General features: G+C 33.6%; 1 protein-coding gene across 1 annotated transcript in view; it reads left to right on the forward strand.

Annotated features, from left to right (window-relative positions):
* The window catches only part of TARBP1 (tRNA guanosine 2 -O-methyltransferase TARBP1), a 43,233-nt gene that overhangs the window by 22,506 nt on the left and 5,901 nt on the right, over window positions 1–14,826 (forward strand). Inside the window, exons 13-24 of the mRNA XM_080588344.1 lie at window positions 295–392; window positions 1,512–1,673; window positions 3,202–3,395; window positions 4,097–4,349; window positions 4,447–4,635; window positions 7,140–7,339; window positions 7,504–7,575; window positions 8,533–8,653; window positions 10,140–10,250; window positions 11,257–11,406; window positions 12,698–12,784; window positions 13,615–13,811. Of these exons, the coding sequence (XP_080444470.1) occupies window positions 295–392; window positions 1,512–1,673; window positions 3,202–3,395; window positions 4,097–4,349; window positions 4,447–4,635; window positions 7,140–7,339; window positions 7,504–7,575; window positions 8,533–8,653; window positions 10,140–10,250; window positions 11,257–11,406; window positions 12,698–12,784; window positions 13,615–13,811 (1,834 nt within the window). The remainder of the gene's footprint in view (window positions 1–294; window positions 393–1,511; window positions 1,674–3,201; window positions 3,396–4,096; window positions 4,350–4,446; window positions 4,636–7,139; window positions 7,340–7,503; window positions 7,576–8,532; window positions 8,654–10,139; window positions 10,251–11,256; window positions 11,407–12,697; window positions 12,785–13,614; window positions 13,812–14,826) is intronic.

The raw sequence follows: 14,826 nt of genomic DNA on the forward strand, positions 1-14,826 counted from the left end.
AAGCTTTTATCTTTGGGTTTCCCATGGATTTTTTTGGCTCGCCAATTCATGATAAACCACAGGAAAGGTTATCATCTGGTTCGATTCACTTGGCTCTAATGTTTGTGTTGCTAAACAGTACTGAACTGTTTTTAAGGTATTCTTAGGTATTTGAATACTTATTACTGTATAACATTGGCATTGTAACAAATCTGTATGATGTAATTAATTTAAGAAAGTGCACTTCTGTATGTTAATTTTGCTTTTGCATTTATTGCATTAATGCATTTTGCATTTATTTTGCTTTTCACACAGATAAGGTATTGTCTTTTATTTGGAAATCTCTAATGACACCTGTGGAGAGTATTCTTGAATTTATACTCCGTCAGCTTACTACAAATGAATTAAGTACGGTAAGTAATTATTATGAGACTTACTTTGGCATGACTTTGCGTGTTAATTTGATTTACCGATGTTCTTAGTTTTTATACCAAGTCTTCAAGCACTTCAGCATTTCTGTGCAAGTCAACTTTTTTGTAAACTTTTTTTGAATGGACACAGTAAGAGTTGTTTAATGAAGAGTGAGTTTAGAAAAGAAAGCCAGTTCAGATTTCATGGAGAAAGTTATATGGAAATGCGTGCAGAAGTTATAATAAATAGAAGTCAAAATTCATTTTTTTTTTTGCTTGGGAAAGTGGAAGAACCATTGTGTGGGGGAGAATATAGTAACAACAACAGCTGAAAAAAAGTTCATGTTTCTGTGAGGGTAGAAACTTGGACAGAGGCATGAGGGTCTGGGGTACCTTCTTGGAAATAGTATGAAAAGTACGAAGTAAAAGAAACACAAAGAAAATAAAGTTGATAGCAGCCAGTTCCCAAAATATGAGCATGATAGAAGGCAGATAAGCAACATGCTATTGCATCAAAGCAAGTATTAGTGTTGAATCAGGAGAATTTCAAAGTCTGAATGTGAGTGAAAATGCAGAGGAGCTACTCTGAAAGCTAAAGGATTTTTTAATATGATTCCCTGAGTGAACAGTTTAATAGACGGGTAGTTTTATGGTGTGCAAAAAAGACACAAGTACAATAGGCTAGGAGAATAAAAAGCCATAAAGCAAGATAAAATCATGAGATAAAATCCAGTTGGAGAAGTGCAGGACGTACCATTGTATGTGTGTAGGGTGCAATGCAGTGCTATGTTCTGATAACTGAGTTAGATTTGAACACTGTTTCAGGCTAGCTCGGGGGATTTTATGGGGCATTCCTTTGCTCCCAGTAAGGGAAATAACCTTACCAATTAAAAGAACTGGAGATTTCTTACAGAATTTCAGACTGCATCTTCTAAGGCATAATCACAAGCCCTAAACTAAAATAACCTATAAGATGAAAAGACAAGATTTAAAATACTAATAAATTTGTTTTCCTTCCTGTTGCTTTCCTTCTGCTATCATTGTTGATATTAGGTTTTTTTCTCTTTTGAGTTTGTTTCCACCTCTTAATGCTTCAGTTTACTTTTGTATCCTCTTTCTTAGGTTGGCGATCTGGATCGTTGTGATCTATACTTAGCCTTAATTCCAGAGATTGTGAATTTGTGCTCCCAAGTCAGCTGGAAAAAGTTACCAACTATCAAGAATTTCATTTTGTCCCTCACTAATGCCTCTATTCGTAATTTTCGGGAGACAAATTGCAAAGAGGTAATTAATTCAGTATTACTTATAACAATATTTATTAATATAAAGTAAATTAAACTGTAGTTATTAATACAGATATCAATGATATAGTTATAGCCATATTTCTAGTATAAATTTTGTGTATGCACGTATACATATATTTTTGCGCATGTGTAATTAGTTGGGAATATAATGTCAATGTAAAATATTTGTACCTAAGATTTTTAGTACTTTTGTTTTCTTACTTCAGTTTCATTTTAGTTGTATCGACTTTTTTTTTTTTAAAAAGTGAAACTTCAGTTGTAATAGCGGACAGTAGGTACTCAAAAGCTTTTTTCCTCGAACGTGAACTGATCTTACCTAGGTTGTTATAGTTAAATGAAAATGCCTTTGGTATGCCTTAGTATCAATGATCTTTACAATTTCAAAGTTTGAACATACAGAGAAAAAAATTCCAGAACATAGCATTGCTTTGGATTTTCATACAAATCATTATGTTCATTGTTCTATAGTTGTATTTCAGGTATACTAGCCTAATACATACATTTTCAAAAGGTAAAGAAACATTACTGTCATATAAAAGGAGGGGATTAAACTAAGACTTCATGGGCAGTATAAGCTTTGGTATTGTCTGGGTTGAATTATCGATCAAGAACAGTTAATAGCACAATAAAAAAAAATTGTAAGTATTGGATTTGCTAGGTTTACTTTTCTAACAAAGAACAAGAATGAATTTCTAACAAAGAACATACATGAATTATGTGCTTAACACCAGTAATTTCGAAGTAAACATTTTTCTGGTTCAGACATGTTCAATGATGCCTTTACAAACTTCTTTTGAATTCAGTGACAACTATACTGTCATGATGACTTTTCCAATTGCTCATATAGCACATTTTCAGCTTAGGTTTATTTAAGAAGAAAAAATAAAATGTTGAGTAATTCAGATGGGAAAATGTTTTCTGTGCTCTGGACAGCTGAAAGTAGTTTGAAGATATTTAAATAACACTTAGCTTTTAATATTACTGGGAAACTATATGCTTATTGGTGCTTTAAGACTTTTTGTTTCATTCTGCTTTGAATATGTGCATACAAAATATACAAAACACAGTATGTGTTGTGACCATGCAGTAGCTGTTCCAAGAGGCTAAAAGGAATTCCAGATTTGCACTGTCCTGTTGCATTGGGTTTGTGACTACATGGATGTGAATCTTTAATTGGTGTCCAGCAATATATAGACTGCTACCTGGCAATATACAAGTGTTCCAAGCTAGAGTGTCAAGCTAGACTCCTGCACTTAATGAATAAATGACTGTAATCTGTAAGGCTTGTACTTTTTTTCAGTGCTCCCAACTTGTGCTTGATTGCACTGACGTAGCTAAGGCAAAACTGTGTTATGCCTAGGTTAAGAGAAAAGAAGTACAGGGGTGCAGAGATGCTAGTTTGTGATGTCCAAGGTGATAGAAACAGGATTACCATATGTATCGGTTGGTTGTTATTATATTAGAAGAAATGGATGCCTGTTTGTTCATATTTAATTTGATATTATTAGGAGCTGAAGCTTAAAGAACAAATTAAAAAAGTAATAAGCATGGCCTCACTCACAGTAGTTTGCGAAATAATGGATCGGAAACCTGAAGCACATCTTGAAGCTCTGCCTTCTGTGGATGCTCTAAAGAGATTTATTTCCTTTTTCCAATTTAATGAAGTATTGAAGAAACCATCTTACATTGAAGAAAAAAGTAGGTACGTCTGTGAGGTAGCTTAAGCAATACTTCAGAAAAAGTTGGATTAGAGAGTGAAGAAGCGATTAAAGTGCTGTTTTTTTTCCTTATCTTCTCTTTGATAACTTTATACCAAGGTAAAAAGGAAAAATTCTGAACATGAAAGATTCATTCAGGTGCTCTTCTGCCTTTACATTCAGATTTTAGAACATTAAAGCAGCCATAGTAGGTCAGACCAAATGTTCTTGAGCTCAGTCATCCAATGCTGTAAAGCTATTTACTTTCCAGTACTATGTAACCAGAACTGGTTTTAAATACTGCTGATGCTTACGCCAGTTTACCTATCTGTAGAGAGCACAAAGCCATGGCATGTACACAAGTTGGTTTAAAAGGAAATTATTTACTGTTGGGGAAGGGAAGGAAGCCCAGAGCAAGCCAGAGGGTTAAAAGACAAATTCTTTGGGAACATGAAGGTATGGAAGGCATATAGTGATGTTTCCACAGAATACTGTCCCAGAAGTTTGAATAATGAGACTACTTGATCCCAGAACTCATTTCTCTGTGTTTAGAAAAGTTTACTTATAGACTTCTCTTCCATGAGTTTGCCCTGTGTAAATTTTAGCATCTCAAAAATAGTAAGTACGGTTAAGCTCTTCCTGGTAGATAGGAATGCACAAGATGAGTTAATATAGTATATATTTAAGACGGATACTTTTCTTACAGCTTATGTGAAGAAACATCATCTCAGGGATGGGGAAAAATTGTTGCACGCTATGTTCGTGACCAGTGGATTTGCCTGCGTTTCGTTTTAAATACGTTTCCAATGCTGGCTCAAGAAGAAGAAACTTCAGAATTGTCCTCGTCTACAGTTGAAAGGTCAAAAAAAATTCTACAGTCTGCATTAGAAGCCCTAACTATTCTTCCTTCGGACCAGGTTTTACCTGTGTTTGACTGCATGAAAGTCCTTGTTCCCAAGGTAAAAGATATAACCAGCTGCAAGATACTAACAGTTTTGTTTGGTTGTTTGTTTTGTCAAATGTACTACTTCTTTTTTTTTTTCCTCTTCGTTCTAGCTTCTGAACTCATCAGAATCTCTCTGCATAGAAGCATTTGATTTGGCTTGGAAAATCATATCTTCTTTGAGCAACACACAGTTAATATTTTGGTCCAATCTTAAAGCATTTGTTCAGTTCATCTTTGATACTGAGGTTCTAGCTGTTGCTGCAAGTGCAAAGGGTCAAGCATATGCCAAAATAAAAGAGGTCAGTTTAAGAATTCTTTTTGGGAAATGAACACAAAATTTACCTGAATCTAAAAATGTGTTTTACTTCTTATTTTCTCTTTGGTGTTTTTGGTGAATTTTTTCCTTTTTGAAAAGGTACTAGTTTGATCTGAGAATTAGAGTGAGGATAAACAAACAGAACTTTAAATGAAAAGAAATGATAGTTCTTTTTGGTAAAAAAAAAAAAAAAAAAAAGTAAAAAGATTTCTGAAGCCTTCATCTTCATTCATTCAGTCACCTTTTTCTCCTGCTCTGCTAGTGAAGGTAATAGCAAACAATTGAAGGATATCTGCAATGCAGTACAAACCTAAGATCAAAATGCATATTTCTAAAATGTTGTTAGTTTTTTATTGTTTGCAAATTTGTGCTACTTCAGAGTAAGGCTTACAAATGAAAAACTACATATCTGTTGTTTGTTCTTCTAACACTGAAAATGAAAAGTACCGTTTCTATGATTTTTAAACTGGTATGTTCTGCATTCAGTAAAACGTATTTTGGTCTTTGTTCTATACTTATATTAGGCAATTCTTTGTTGTTGTTGTTGTTTGGGATTTGCCACCTGCACTGGCAAAAACTTAATATTCTGGGAAATTTTTCTAACGGTCTTTTAAGAAAATACTTTCTCAGATGAAAAATTACAACCCTTCAGCACTTAATTAGATGCTATGAGATAGATTTAACTACTTTAACTGCATCTTTAAAGATCTTTTTTTTTTCTCTGAATATCAAGGTGTAGGAAACAACAGAAAAATCATAGTCTCCTTACAGCGTGGTAGAACTGGCTTCATATTTTGGAAGACAAAAAATGATTTTTTACTGTTTTTTGTGAGATGTATGTAGTTTTCTGTATTTCTGAAGTCCACACATGTCATGGTGTTTTCATTTTGAGTCACTGTATTCAGTACTGGGGCTTTGATTCAACTTGGCTCTATACGCAGGAATGACATAAATATTTTTCTCTTAAATAATCTTTGATGTTTCCCTGCTTTTTTAATTGCTTTTTCCCCTGAACATTAGATGTTCGCACAGAGCAGTCCACAATTACTGTAACACATTTACCAGAGCAGTAATACTTTGTAAATGTTACCCATATGTATGTATGCTTAGAATTATTGTCTTGTGCTGCTTTGCACGTAGCACAGAAGTTACCCTAAAAGGGGCTGCAGTTTTGCCTTGAAGGTCCACATAATTAGCTTTGTCCTGATCTCAGGCTCATATTCGTAAATAATAATTTAAAAAAAAAAAAGTATTAACTTTGTTTTGGCCCATTTTCTTCAAAACAATGTTGCTGTCATCTATTTTAAACATTAGATAACACTTTGCGTTTGTAGTCTTAATGTGGACCCAAGTCAAAATAAGATGTATACAAAGAGATGCAAATGCTTAGATCTAGAAACCTGCTAGCTTTTTCTTTTAATGAATGTCTAGAATTAGTAATTGTGTGTGGAAACTGATGAGCTGTAGCTTTTATTTTTCTTTGATCTTTTCTTTTTTAATTTTCAAGAACTACTTGTCTTAACTTCAGTGTTAGTGTTTGAGAAATTATTTAAGGTGTATTTTGCCAGTGTTGAATCTTGAGTCTCTGTGACAGCTATCCCATTGTCTGCAGTGGGGCATACTACGACAACAAGCATCAGGAGGTAATGAAGGTCTCCTATATTCAGCAAAGGGCATCTGGTCGAGCCACCCTCTGCCCCTTCATAAGAAAATGAAGATAAAGTTCCCAAGCAAGTGTCTACTTACATATATTCTTATCCCACTCCTTGGCACTCTCTTTTGCCGTGACCCCTTGTGCAGTGGCTGTATAGTTTTAGCTAGAGACAAAAAAAAAATAAATTTGAATTGCCTGATACTGATTCACTATAGAAGTGTAATTTTGCCTGCCACAGTCCACTGTCTTTTGAATAATAGTTAGGGGTGTGGAATGAAGAGATAATTTTGTACCAAAAAGGAAGTATTGCTGTGGTAAAACACAGAACGTCTTCTAGAGAGGTGCCCAGAGCACTATGGTTTTAGGCTTCGTTTCTTCTGCTTTCTTCCTTGTGATTTATGCAAATATTAATTGTGCTAGAACTTAAACTTCCTAAACTTCTCAAATATGAACTTGAACTTAAAAATAGATGTAATCCTCATTAAAGAGAATTAGTGATATAGCTACATATGGAAGAAATTATTTTTTTTCTAAATTCATGCGGATTGATTAAAAACACCAGGTTTGTGCACTCAATGAAGTTAAGTGTGTTACATTTGCATAAGCATTTGTTTTGTTTTCTGTTCAACATAAACATAGTGGGCCAGTTGTTAGCCATTCACCTGCCAATATAATCAGAGAATTGTGAATAAATTCAAGATAGTATTAACCTGAGCAAGTCTCAGATGCCGGAGGGAATCACACCTGTTCTAATAGGATAATATTGCAGTAGTGTTTAATAATTCTAGCAAATGTGGAAACTAGACTTTTAATCTTTTATTTCTTCTTTTCAGATAATTTTCAAGCTCATAGATTTGTCCGCTACAAAGACTGGAGTCTTCAACGTAGTCCTTAGTCATTGTTGTCGATCTTGGATATTTCCCGCCGTTGATGACAGAAGTGCTTTGACAAATGCTTTCTTAAATGCTGGGAATTACTGTGAACTTATCACCGAGGCTTGTGTCTTTGGAACTGTATTTAGGAGAGATCAAAGGTAAAAAAACAAAACAAAACAAAACAAAAAAACCTTCAGGTCCATGTGTATGATTGTTACAACTTTGTGGTCTTTGATTTCTTTTAATCTTTGAGATATTTGAGAAGAGTTTTTTCTGTGCTATTCTGCTAACTTTGTTTCTTTGTCTTTTATTGTCTGAGAAGACTTATACAGGATGTGCATGCCTTTGTAGAAAACCTTGGAGAAAAATGTGCAGCAAATGTTGTTACGGAAAGGTATGTATCTTACAATATTTAGTCTGAATTGTGTCTTCATCACTATTGATGCTGTAATAGGAAGGACATTTTTTGAGCCAGCTTCTTAGGAGTATATTCGTAATCTTAAATATCAGTGAAAGACAATGATGTCACATTACATTCAAAATGTAGATAGGTATTTTCAGGAAAGTATATTCAAATTTGATAACCTGAATGGAACAGAAATAACTACTTCCTCGTTATTTCACCTCATAAAAATAAGACTTTTTAGGGTGCAGTTATCATACGGAGTGCTGATGTGTATCTCATCATTGCAGACTTAATGGTTAATAAATTTAGGATTTAATTAATGCAGCTGCATTTGGAGCTTGACTTTTCAACATGGGCTGTAGGCCTTTTTATTTCGACATACCGGCAATAAGCTCTGCATCCAGTTTTCAAAAGGGGGGGACATTGGCTGCTGGAATATTGAACTTTTTTTCCACCTTGACTCCTACCTTTACTCAGTGGAAAAAGAGAAACAGTTACAATGTAGTATTTTGGGAAAGTGTTGTTGACATAACCTAAACTGGAACTCGACAGTTTTCTTCATCATCAATGATGGTCTGGTTTGGGTTATTTATGTATTCTGTCATCTCACTACAGGCAACTTGATGGCAATTTCTCAGTCTTTTGTGACAAATGGGAGGTTTACTGTGTTTGTTTTGCCTTCCACTTTCAAGATTTCCCAGCATATTTGCAGCATTTGTCATTCTTCTCAAAATTTGAGCTTTCTAATGTCTTTTTGGCATTAACTGAGTAACAAAATGCATTCACCTTAAACAAGTCCTTTGCCTTCTTCTATGGCCCAGTCTTTTCTGCAGTTGAGAGCATCGTATGTATGTTCAAGATAAAGCTTGCTACTTCCTTTAATTTAGGATTTATCTTTATATCTGAACAAATAGTTTGACTTTTTTTTTTACTAATATTTTACAGTACAAACCGAGATGATCACTATGTGAGGGTTTGTGCTATTAAATTTCTGTGCTTGTTGGATGGATCAAATACCTTGCATAAGATGTTTATGGAAGACATTGTCAGCAAACTACTTGATAAAGTAAGCTTCATTTTTTCATATATAAATTTAATGTTAATTATTAAAATGCAAAGTACTTAAACAACAATTCAACTTTAAGTACTGCTGTAGTTGTTTGTATAGCCTGTCTAGATTTGCCCTTTAAGACATTTCTTTTGCTCCTTATTATAAGACATGAGTTAATTCATCCAAATTGCCAAACTGTAATGGTTTAAAAAAAGTCTCTTCCAGGTTTATTCCTGTATTTTAGGGGATGTTCTGACTTCACTGAGTAGTATCCAAATTGTAACCATTGTTCCATTAAGTATTTTCCTTTAGTCTGCATTTTGAAGCACTGCATTTCACTTTAACAATTGCAAACTACTTTTTGAGTTGTGAGAGCTATTGTCTAATTAGGCCTTTATAAATGAGATTAATGGAGAAGATTGGGGTCTGATTTTCATTTATATCATGACTGCTTATACACTGGCACTAGTGTAAAACCAGTGGTAATTTACTATAGCTGCTGTTAGATCACAACCTGTGCATTCTCATAGTATAGAATTCTGATTTTGTCTAATGAACGAGGAAGGGGTAATCCTTTATTCATTCCCTCCTGTCCAATTAACTGGTAAAGAAAAGTCGGTAATATTTTTGTTATACAGTAAATCAAGTGGAAAAAGTAACTTGAGCTTTAAAATGGATTTCCTTTCTTCCTCAAATATGAGGCTTAAATGTGTAAAAAAAAAAAAAAAAAAAAAAAAAAAAGTGTTTGCATTTTAATATTACTATGGAACTTGCATCACTGCGTAATTTTCTTTTTAAAAAGTTAAGCAAATAGTTTTCAGTGTCATGTGTTTACTAAGAAGGCCAAAACAGAGTACATAAGGAAAGAATCTAAAGCTATACGAGTATGTGAGAACATTAATTTGTTATTTTCAAAGTTTCATTTATTTGATCTATTTTCTTTCACATAAGCATGTTTTTTATTGCAGAATACTAGTTTCCGTCCCAAAGCTAGAGCTGCAGTTACAAGCTGAACTAATCTAGAGCATGATTAAATCCATTTTTACATGTATATATTAAAGTAGAAATGTTTGAATTTATATACTCATTTCTTCCCTCAGGTTCTTGTTTTAATATAAATAAATGACAGCTTGTCTTCATGCTCTATTTTACCTAGTATTATTTTAATTGTTCATGTACAGAAGGTGGTGCCTTTACATAAATTCTTCAACTTTCTGCTCTGTGACTATTCTTAATATCTAACATTTTTATGCTCTTAAGTAAAAAATACAAAGTGTAATTGTGTGTGTGTGTTTATATATATTTTTTTTAACTTCCAACACTTCTCACATACAAGCTTCAAAATTTATTTCTAAATTAATAAGGCTAACGTATTTTTCTTAGCTTTGTAGTGCTGATTACTAGTTGTGCAGTAGATGCTGTTCTCAGTACAGTTAAATACACTTCCATGTCTTCAATTTTAAAGGAAAGATAGATAATACAGTCTCTAACTTGCTTTCAGGATGAACAGGTGTCCAGATCTAGAACACGCTATTATGCGAACTCTTTACAGCATAGAATTAAAAACAGGATATGGCAGACTCTCTTACTACTTCTTCCTAAGCTGGACCAGGTATTACTCTTCACTACAAATTTTTTTAAAGATTTTTTTTTAAATCTACTTTCAACAATATTTGTCATGCAAACTGAATGCATTAATTGTAGCATGGTACAGAAGACATCTAATCTCTGTGGCTGATTTAAACGTTGTGTGTAATTTCATTCTTTCAGTTTGAAATCGTGGATTTAAGTAATTCTAGAGGTCACTAAAACCTGGATCTTGGATTTGTGAAGTATGGCAGAATAGATTGTTGAGGCTAGCTAGGACTGTACTGATTGTCTGATTTCAAGCTTTTCATTTAGTAAAAATGCTGCTATTTTATGAATATCCAGAAAATGTAGAAACTTTATTTCTCGATTTCATCTAATGCTTTTTCATAATAAAATGTTTGAAAAATTTAGTAAATTGCTGTGAAGTCATGAAAAATAGAGTCCCCTTGAGTGTTAGATCCAGCTCTAAGTTATTCAAATGTCAGTGAAAATTTAGCTTATGTAGGTGCTATACTTGGTCTCCTGTAGCAACCTTGCAGGGATGCAAGTTCTTCCCTAGGGGTGCTGTCTCCTTACTGTAACATTGTACCTATGAGTTTGAACATTCTTTAATAATTCTGTATCCATCAGTTAAGATTATGAATGTTAAGTATGTTTTGCAAGGAGTCTATATTTTAAACAAACAAAAAAAAACAACCAAACCTTCTTTTCCTCAGTTCTTCCATATGAGGAATAGAGAATGATATGGTACGTGTTTTTAATGTGTGCGTTGTTTAATTTGCGTGTGCTATAGCAATGCTTCTGTAGCACTTTGCTGTCTGATCCCAGCCACCTTTATAGTCTTTTGCCTGTAAGTATTACTTACATTAATTGTATAACAAAGAAATTAGATGGTTCTAGAATGTTTTAGTTTGAGTACCAAAAGTATTTCCAATATTATAAAGCTCATAATGTTTATTTAGATTTTTTTTCTCTATAGAAATAACTTTAATAATATCTTAAGTGATTGTCTGATTTTGTTTTCTCAGAATTTTTTGTGTGGAACCCTTGACAAGGTTTTTCAGGCTGGATTTGGTAACAATCAGGCATCTGTGAAATACTTCATAGAATGGATTGTTATCTTGAGTCTTCATAAATATCCCCAATTTCTTAGTAAATTCTGGGACTGCTTTTGCTATGTAAGTAGGAACTTTGGCTTTCACTCAAAGTAATTTGAACAAAAAGGGTAAAGTGTTTTTTTTTTTTCATATATTGTGTGTATTTTCATTTAGAAGAAGTGGGTTGTTGAGCTTGGAAGTGAGTCTGGACTGTTGTCTGAGCCATTTAGAAGTCTGTGATACAGAAGTGGCTGAAGACAATTGAATTCTTCTTGTTGAGAGATTTCCCTTTATAATGTAAACTCTACTATGGGCTCAGTAGAGCTGGTGTAGTGAATCGGAGTAGTCTGTTCAGTAGCCAATGTAAGTGCCATCAGGAATACATAGACAACTTAGATTCTGAGTGTGGGAAGGTATTGCCAAGTCACTTTTTGTTTCCACACCTAGCTTCTGCAAGGCTTCTACATAGTCTTGTTTGTCAGAGGAGGAATGTGGCTTACATAACACATACATAATTTGCAGCTTTTAATGTAAACTTCTGTCAGAATGGCATTCTAAAATGCAGTTCCAAACTGGAAGCAGATTTTGCATATGGTACCCAAAAGTCATGAAAGGGTTGACTGAGAACTTGCTAGCATTTAATTTTTGTCTTGGATTCTTAAGTAATCTTAAGATTTGACCTAGAATAGAAATAGTCATAGTGTGTTCTGACAACCTTGAATTTATTAGCATTGTACATTTGGGCTGAGTAGATAACATGTACTTGCATCACATCCAACGTATAGGAAGACATTACATGTGGGCCTCTGCTGAAGCTCACCACTCAACATAGTTAATTGGTGATGCTGTCTTGATTATCAAATACAAATAGCCTAGGTGGTACTGTAGTTATTTTTCAAAAGTCAAACAGTAGGAGAAGAATTTAAAAGAAAAAAGAATTGAAAACTGTATTTGTATATTTTTGCCCCAAACCAGGCTGGTATTTAATATCACCCTGTGTGACAACTTTGTTCACTGATGATGTGTGCTGTACTTTTCTCTGCACTGGGGACAAGTCTATTTCAGTGTGTATTTAAAATCCCTTGATACTTAGAGGGTCAGATTAATCTAAAAATTTTAGTTTGCTTAAATCTTGTAACAGTACAGTCTAAGTTCCACCAATTTGAAGTTGTCAAAAATACTTAAACATTTCCTGCCATGTTTATTTTTAGTGAGACAACCTAATACAATACCAATGGTTCTGGAATGGCAGTGCAGGAAGTAAGCTTCTGCACTGTTTGGGTGCACCATAAGCACACAATACTTTATGCTGTCTTTCACAAAATATTTTTCACAGAATTTTAGAAAACGTGGCATTCTTTTTTTCCTTTAGGATGAGGAAAAGCTTAAAACAAGCATCTGCACATTTTTATCAGTGTTATCACACTTTGACATCATTCTTCAAAATACCTCAGAGAAGGTAAGTTTGACTACAGTTGTTGTTTATTCAGTTGCACTGTATTTGAATTTATGAAATAACTGTTTTTGAAATCTGTCTTCAAAACCTTTTTAATACTTGCTGCTGAGGTACCTTTTGACACAGAAAATACCAGCTCTTCTTGTCCATATTGGACTTACTGAGAACTAGATAAATAGCAGATGTTTTGGATACATAGGGCCTTGATTATCTGTGAGTTTTTTTAGAACAGCTATTCCAGTTTAACTAAGCTAGGGTTGTTTTTCTTGATCTGAGTTTAATTTGCATGGTCGTGGGCTCAGGTAACCTGAAAGAAGGTCATCTTTCTATAGAATAGTAACACTCATACAGAGTTCTTTGGAACTAACTAGTCCACGTTACATTAATATTTTTTTATTTGGAATTCTAATTTTTAAATGGAACTTTAAATACAGTCAGAAATTACGTGAAACAAAATACTACATATCTGCAGCAATCCAAGCATTTCTGTTGTTTTTGACTGTTTGCATAAATTTACAAAAATAAGCATCCTAAGTACTAGAAGATAAGCATGTTAAATAAAGGCTTCTATGTATGCAGAACAGTATTTTTATTTTTTTTACAATAAACTAATATATTTTCAAAACAAGTATCTCTGTGCCATAGTGAGAAGGAAGGAAGGAAGGAAATCAGAACCATGTTCAGAAGCCTGTATCTGCATGTATAGGTGCTGTTAAAGCTTTTGGACTGAAAGACTTCCCTGAGAGCATTGGTTCTTAGGCCAGCCTTACTTTTCTACTTCCAAATGATACATTAAGACTTAACATAAATGAAAATCTTCTTTTGTTTTTTAGAAGCCTGTTCTGAAGAAAGCCCTCATAGTAGTTCTACAGTGGTGTTTCAACCATAATTTCAGTGTTCGACTTTATGCATTAGTTGCCCTTAAAAAAATCTGGGGTATGTGCAGAATGTTGCATGTGGAAGAATTTGAAGCTCTGACACCAGTCATTGAATCTAGCCTTCAACAAGTGGAAAACATGCATGGCACAGGGTTAGTAACATTCTGCTGACTTAGAGCTTAACATTATTCTTCAGAGACATTTGCAATAAGTCTAAATTTCTAAAATGGTTCTTGATAATTTCTGTTGTTTTTTTATTCCAATTTAAAAGAAAGCAAGTCTTGGAAAGTGAAGTCTGTTTATCAGCAAATGAAGTGATAACTTACTGTAGCACAACAGAAAAAACTGAGGCACGTTTGAACAGTGCTCATAGTTTAGAGGTGGTGTGAAAAAAAAATGACAGTCATAGGTGCTAAGTCATCTGATGGGTTATGGAGAAATAAAAAATCATTCTTCCAGACTTTCTGGTACCAGTAAATTCTCAAACATAAAACTGAGATGTTCTAGGTGTCATATTTTTCAAAAGTCTTCTGTGTGGGCAAAAAAAAAATTGGGAAATTAATTTTGGGTGATGATTAAATGAGGTTTACATAAATGCTTTTCAGTTTAGTGCTTTGGAAATAAAATATTTTTATACTATATTTGTGTTTTTATCTGTTTTTACCAGTTGTTATGAGTTACTTAAAATTAGTTAGAATTTCTAATAGTCTTGTAAGCCAACATAAACTTGGACTGCTTTATTTTTTCTGAGAACATTCTCATTCATTTCCTTGATGAGAGTCACTGTTACCCAAGCTGGTATGTCAAGATGTGGGATACAGATAAGCCGCAGGAAATAGCCTTTTTTGTGTGTGTGTGTTTGATAGTGCGCTTTGATAATTAAAAGTAAGTCACTCAACCATAGGCTAATATTTGGTTTCTGTAAGAGGCCCACACAGGATACCCTTTATTGCCGGTCTTTTTTCTTCGAATAATAGAATTTGGAGACATGTTAGGGGTCTTTTTTGAAACATAAACTGATTTCCCAAATGCTGTATTTTTTAAATTAATTAATTTAATTAATTAATTAATTTAAATTAATTGTTATTTTCTTTCCCATATAGTAAATGCAATTGGGTTGCCATGTTCCAATTTGACAATTAAAAAAATCTGGTATGTTGCATTTTG

Source organism: Anser brachyrhynchus, assembly GCF_964034855.1.
Source record: "Anser brachyrhynchus genome assembly, chromosome: 3".
Lineage (NCBI taxonomy): Eukaryota > Metazoa > Chordata > Aves > Anseriformes > Anatidae > Anser > Anser brachyrhynchus.